At 25.4% G+C, this 7529-nt stretch overlaps 1 protein-coding gene and 1 long non-coding RNA gene across 2 annotated transcripts in view; one reads left to right on the forward strand and one right to left on the reverse strand.

The window, feature by feature from the left end:
* LOC100160989 (actin-related protein 2/3 complex subunit 5-B) overlaps positions 1 to 1788 on the reverse strand; it is a 4742-nt gene extending 2954 nt beyond the window's left edge. The window contains exon 1 of the mRNA XM_001950676.3: positions 1378 to 1788. Coding sequence (XP_001950711.1) covers positions 1378 to 1520 — 143 coding nt within the window. The 5' untranslated portion in view covers positions 1521 to 1788. The remainder of the gene's footprint in view (positions 1 to 1377) is intronic.
* A 72-nt stretch (positions 1789 to 1860) lies between these two features.
* LOC107882836 lies at positions 1861 to 3098 on the forward strand. The gene is made up of 3 exons (XR_003838609.1): positions 1861 to 2539; positions 2717 to 2788; positions 2893 to 3098. It is a non-coding gene; the product is annotated as an uncharacterized LOC107882836 (long non-coding RNA).
* Positions 3099 to 7529: the final 4431 nt, after the last annotated feature.

The raw sequence follows: 7529 nt of genomic DNA on the forward strand, positions 1-7529 counted from the left end.
ACTTAAATGCGTTTTGTCTATGTTGCGCGTGGGCCAGAGAGAGAAAACGAATAGTGCGCTGACATCCTCTTAATTTAATTTGTTATTACTATAACTTGTGCATACTGAATTACCAACCTTATACAGTAAGGTTTGTTAATAATCTACTGAAAGTCCCTAAATGGTGATTTATGTTGTACCTAATGTTATAAATTGTATAATAAAATAGGATATAAAAGATCTCATTATGTGGAAGTCTAGAGCCACCTGCACCAAATACGGCACTGTATATACAATTCTCCAGTATGATAAATTTCAGAAAAACACCTCTAGAAAAAAAATTATCCGTTCTAATATTGTTATACACAAATCAACCTAAATAGTTATTAATAATTTAAATGTAGGTAGGTAAATATCAGTACCTACAAATATTAATGTAGTTTTTTATTGTAACGTAAAGTGCAAGCCAAAAAGGATGTATATAATAATATAGTATATTATTATAGACTATTAAAAAAAAAAACTATTTTAAAATAAAATGTAAACAAATTGTGTGTTAAATTAAGTAAAATTAAAATATTATTAATTTCAAATCACAACAGATCTACCAATTTAATTTTAAAAAAAATATAAATATTTGTGCATATAAATTTCTATTAAATTGTCAGTACCTATGGCGCATTTAAAATTATGTTTTAACACTCCTAATTTCTATATTATTTTCTATATTATATGGTAATATTATTTAAACATTTATTCATTTTTATACTGGGGATTTTTTTTCCATATTAGAAAGAATTTAAATTTTAAGAGTTTGCTAAGAAGAATTTTATTTTTCACGCTTATTAAAAATAAATAATTATTATTTTGTATAAAATTATACAAGCATAATTGAAAAGCTTAGAATTAATATTGATTCATACATAATAAATATATTCTATAAATGTGCATAGCTCATACAATTAATGACACATTTGAAGTTTATAATGTAAATTTTACTTGTAGTTGAATTATGTCACAAGACAATTATACTCGAGCCTAAAATATCAACGTATTTGTGTAACCATGTAAGATGAACAACCTCGTGAACAACTAATTTATACCTGATGTAATCATAAAAGTGGCTAAAAAAACTAATCAGTTAGGTTAATGAATGAACCACTGTTATAATTTAGCTATGTAAAAATGTAAAATAGTACTATTTTAGTGATTGAAAGTTGAGCAAATTAAATATCCTAAAAACAGAATAAACATACGTAGGTACACGACATAAAAATTATGTAACATTTATCTATGAATTTAATGAAAAAGTGAGTATTAGTTTTCATTATTTCTTCCATTATAACGTAGTAAAATAAAAAGGAAATCCTGCATAATATTATGTATAATAAAGGATACTGGTTAATCATCGTTGTAATTTCAGATTCATCTGGAATGGCAGTTGTCGATTGATTTTCCGGTTGTTCGTCTTCTTTGAAATTCTCATTGAATTGATCGACGTCGATTTTTCTGAATGCCGAACTTCTTGTGTTTTCAGACATCGTGCACTTTTGAACTTGTGGAATTTTGAGCGAATACAAATGTACGAGACAAATAAACAAGTAAATTTAATCAATTGAAATTTTAACCTTACTGATAAAGTGATATCCAACCAAAATACAAAATACTATTGTTAAATATATCAATCTAAAAAGTTATTAAATATGTAGGAAATAAATTGAAATATACAATTGCTATTACAATTTATATTTACTGGCCACTAATATGCCGAACAAGAAAAATGACTAATAAACATTTTAATATTTTTTACGGATTATGATTGTACCAATTGATAGATAAACACCACATTATCAAGAACGATAATGTGAGATAACAGTATCTTATGGTGATAAATATTATGACGGCACGATTATTAGGAACTTAATAACTTTATTTTTCTTTATAATCTTGTATGACAGCAACTAGCAAGTATTATAAGAATAAACTGATAATAAATAATTGAATACTTACTAAAATAATTAAATATTTGATTTAAATTCTACAATGTGTGTGAACTGGGAAAAAACTTCGATACGAAATCAGAGTCCAATAGGTACGGATGACAGATCGGTTCGTTTCGCTGGTATATTATACTAAAACGATGTGTATCGATACATTACAATTTCTTCCTTGAAAATGTTGATACAATAATATTAATTTACAACATTGCCTTGATTATTACTAGGTATTATACTTTCTCTACGCGCTGTATATTGGTAAAAGCCAATAGGTTATGAGCCTATGATCTATGGTTATCCATGCGTCAGTGGCTCCCGTATAATATTTGCCAATTTTTACTTTCTGATACGGTGGTTAGGCCCAGCACAAATTTGACCCAACCCATGTACATCGCACGAGCACCACGCGCGTTACCGATCCCATCTCAAGTACATGTTTTTTTAATAGTAACGCATATTGAACGCAGCGCATACCCGTGGGCCATGAGTCAAGTGGTGGCCAGTATCCAAGATGACACCAATCCAGCTGCAAGTTCTTCTCGATTTAGAGTCAGAATCTGAGGGTAAAGAAAGATTTATTATGTTGTACCTACCTACTCTGCAAAAAAAGAAAAAAGTAAAAAAAAAGAGAGAGTCATGGAGAGTTCAGTTTGTCTAGTGAAATTCCAGATTTTGTGCTCAAAGTGTCGTTTCGGTTAAACAGAAAACAGTTTAATAAGGTTTATGAATTAATTAAACAGGATATCACTGCAGGTCAAGAGTGTAATGCACAAAAGCCTATTGGAAGCGAAAAAACTAGCAGTATGTCTGGAGTAAGTGTTTAAAAAAATTAAATACTGATGGAAAAATATTGTTTTAAATTATGAACAGAGTGATGAATGTATTGATTTTACATTGATGTTTTTTTTTATTTAAGCCGTGGGATGGGTTTAATAATCGACACTCTGTATCAAACCACGCTCTACAAAATACCTAGTCCACGCATGTGCTACGCATACAATGTACAAGGCTGGGTCCAACTTGCGCCTGGCCTTACTTCAATACTGAATAATTTATTGCCTATATATAGCTTAATAGGGATTCTAATAAACATTTTTTTCAAATATACTATAATTTTCAACATTTAGGATTTATAAATAATAATGATGAATATAAATTATTGTATATTTTATACTATTAAATTATTATTATTATTATGTATCACTAATTTATTTTAAAGCAAGTTTTCAAAACAATATTTATATTTCCCTTATAAATATAAAATATATATATATATATAAAAATTATAGGTACCTATATTATAATATAATTTCAAAAATATTTTATAAAATATATAAATGTTAATATGTTACTATATTCAATGGAGTAAAGTTCGATGTAGGTTCAAGGTACCTACTTGTTTTTATTTAGACATTTACCTATATTTCATAATTTATTATTATTAGTAGATACCTCCTGGTGTTGAAATAGCATCTATAGTACCTATAATATAATTATTTTAATGATGTAGAAGTAGACAATTAGTAAAAACAATGCAAACAAATAGAAACATTTTTAAGGATTTTACAATAAGTACTCAATTAAAAACGCTGTAAAAAAGACTGTTGTTAGAATTCCATAAAAAAAAAATTGTATATTATATTAACAATGGAAAAACAACCTAATAAGGAATCCTGAAATTACTGTTGTCCGGTTTAAAAAGATATGTACTCATACAACTATCGAAAATAGGATTACTGGATACTGGATTACTAATTATGCTGTGTATGGTCTATGTACATTGTACATACTACACTACCACTAAAATTGTTGTCATTTTTGCATTTAAAGATTTTTGGAGCATTTTAAAGTTTTTTCTAAATTGTATTTAAAATGTTTGAATGTTTTTACATGATTTTTATAACAAAGATATGATCTAGATAAGTCTAGATAAGTCTAAACCTATATGTATAGAATAAAAAAAAAATAGTTAATTTTCACATTAAATAAGTAGCCCAAATCATAAGTTCTGTCTGTACAAATTGTATATAGTTATTTAATGTATATTATAATTTATACCGAATTTATTTTAGAATTTATATCTTTAATATTGAAAATAAAAATAATTCAGTTGCGGGGGCCCCTGTGGACGCCCTTGTATGCATGCTAAATATAATATACATTTTAATAATTATCATATTTTTAGCTCCAGTTAAATCACATATTAATGAAGTTGTGTATAATAATACACCATTAACACCAAATTTATTTAACCTTAGCTGTTCAAAACTAAATTATGATTCTATTTCCAACAAAATACATCATACTCACGCCTAATGATCAATCTGAATTTAACAAAAGCAATGAGATATACATCTTAATTTTTAAACTACCTATTCAGCTATAATCAATAATTTATTGTAGGGTTTCCTTTGTTAAATACTTCTATTATAAGCCAATACTTGAACATAAATATAGTTAAGAGTAATAACAATGTTGATATTGATCAAAGTTCGTATATTTTATTGTTTACCTAAGTACCTACCTAACTTCTTCTGATTTTAAATATTTTTGATTTTCTTTATAGTCATGACCTTATTAAACAAAATAGCTTATGATGTATCAATAATGAAAAAACACCTGGCAGATAAGCAAATAATTTGCTAGATTATTGACTAAAGACACAAATGTCATATCTATTAGGTCAAAAATGTAATCATTGAATCTACCAAAAACATCTCTGGATGAACTAGAAGCACTTATGAAGCTAATTTAAATGATTTTCAATTAGAAAAATATTTATTAAATTATAGTAATAATATTATACTTTAAACAATATCCTTCAAATTCTATGCAAATAATTATTGTAAAGTGAATCAATATTCAATGTGGATTTATTATTGAAGAGCATTTTCTTATTTAGCAGCTACTCCTGAGTTCTTGTAAAATATATTATAGTACTTAATTATAAATATTAATTAAATCAATATTACTAATTTATTTTGTTTTAATAATTTATAGATGGTCTTGTCAATGATGATTTTATAATTTAATAATAATTAATAATTATTATTATTGTTAATCAAAATTTCATACTTATTTTCCATCAAAAGGTAAATAATTGGTAATGTATTATAATTACTAAAAACCATTTTAGTTTAACTCTATGCAACTGTGATCGTAATACTTTGCACCTGCCGCTCAAACAATTGATGTTCATTAATTCTACGCTTTCCATTGAAATGTATTTTTTTAAATTATACATTGAACATATGAAAATGGAAAATAGATTTAAATCCAAATTTTCTTTCTCTAAGATCGTATCTTTAAATTCACAATCAAATGGTTTGTGACTGTATAAGTTTTTTTTTTAATTTCATTGAATAAATGACGTAATATATTTACAATAATTCTTCTACCAGTGATGAAGTGGACGGTGTTTGGCCAATATTAGTAGATGGCGTAACTAACACATCTTTATTACAGGCTATGTGCAAATTTTTATCGAGCTCGCAATTTAATGGTAAAGCTAAATTGGTATCTTCTAAAGAAAGAAGATAAGAAATGGTCATATGTGACCTATTGTCTTCAATACTTGGAGTAAGTGGAATAAGTTAGCACAAATCCATGAATCGAGATATATTTTAATTTGTGCACAAATCTATGATTGTGATCACAGTATCACACTACAACAACTAACTTGACAGCCTTAGGTATTGTATATTTGTATAAATACTTAATAGTACATAATAATAATATTATAAGTACTTAAAAGTACCTAATTATAATATTGTAGGTACTTATAATCAGCCACTATTATTTGTAAATCAATAACATTTAAAAAATAATTAAAAAGCTAGACTGATATGTTGAATATTATTGCCTAACTATATTGTTAAAACTTGTAAAATAAATCATTTTGTACCTGAAACAATATAACATCATTCCAAAATCCGAATGTCATAAGTCATAACTAATAACTTAACTTCAAATGTTTTTATTTAATGTTTTATAATTTCTAAATTAATGGTATTTAAGCTTGGAACAGTATACTTATAATAAATTTATTTAAATTTTTTTCCTTTTATTTATAACTTATATCATATCTTAAGAAAACTATCAGTTTTAGAAAAATTATGAACGTTTTTGATATTTTGTTCATAAGTAATGGACCTATGTACTATAATATTAATTACAATTTGGTATCAATCATTACAAAACAATAATTAAATACTGTTTATGTCATGTTATATCTATAAACACAATATATTTTATTATACAGAAGAATTACCTATATTAGGTACATACAATGATATCAAATATCATTACTTTTTGAAGTTAAGGTAACATTAATGATATATTTTTAAAGATATTAGTTGTGGTTGTATTTTTATAAAATAAATATACATTTGGTATAATCATATTTTATTATAAATTGAAGAAAAGAGAAAATTTATTTTTGATATTTTTTAAAAATGTGACCAAATAAAATAAATAATATACCGAGTGATTCTTTTATCAAACGACAATCGTTATTTCAAAAAGTGTAAATTTTTTTGAAAATATTTTTTTATATAGTTTCGAGTTGCTTATAAAACAAAGTTTTTATTAAAAAATTATATTTATAAATATTTTTTATTCTTATAATTTTTTAAGTTTTTTGCTTTTTTGAATGACAACATTGGGTTTTAATTTTATATTCCAAAGCAGAAAATTTTTTTTAGTATTTTGATACATGAAAATCGAATTTGGGGCGAGTAATTTATGAGTTATAAATATTCAAAGTTTAGATGAGCGGAGTGGAGTGATACGGGGTTACCCGGCGAAATATTTGTCCACTCCTCCGCTCATCTAAACTTATATATATAATTTTTTAAGAAAAACGTTGTTTTATAAGCGACTTGAATCTAGGTATGTAAAAAAATATTTATTCTTTTTGAAATAATGAGTGTTGTTTGATAAAAGAATCGCCCAGTACAGTCGTTCCTCGGTATTTCAGTTGACCGAGCTATAAATTTGATTTATAGAGGTGATAGAGATGAAAATTATTAATTTATCATACATTTACCTTTACATTTAATAATAATTATATATTTTATTAAAGTAAATAAATCGATGTAGTAAGATACTCCTAGGCAAAATGCACAAATTCCGGGAAAGGTACGTTTTGAAAAAAAAAACGGTAAAATGTACTATTATTTCTTTAAAATATTAGGTGAGGTAGATCTTGACTGCCAACTTAATATTTAGCAACTGCATCTTTAAGTTCCTACAAATTAATCAAATATAAATATTAAACGTTAAATACAATATTTAAGGAAAAAAATCTAATATCCAGAAGAATTCCACACAACATTTGTCAATCATAACTATTGTATCAAGGTTTAACTTTAATTGGAATTTAAATATTTAAAACTAAAACTTTATCCAACACTGAATATGTATTTAATTTTGTATTTTATAATTGAAATATTGAACAAGAATCAGCTAACATTAAAGAAAAAATATTTAAATATAAATGCATACTTAAAACTGTATAAGTTTTAATATTTAATCTCTATTTAACTTACTAGA

The sequence above is a fragment of the Acyrthosiphon pisum genome, chromosome X (genome assembly GCF_005508785.2).
Source record: "Acyrthosiphon pisum isolate AL4f chromosome X, pea_aphid_22Mar2018_4r6ur, whole genome shotgun sequence".
NCBI classification, from domain to species: domain Eukaryota; kingdom Metazoa; phylum Arthropoda; class Insecta; order Hemiptera; family Aphididae; genus Acyrthosiphon; species Acyrthosiphon pisum.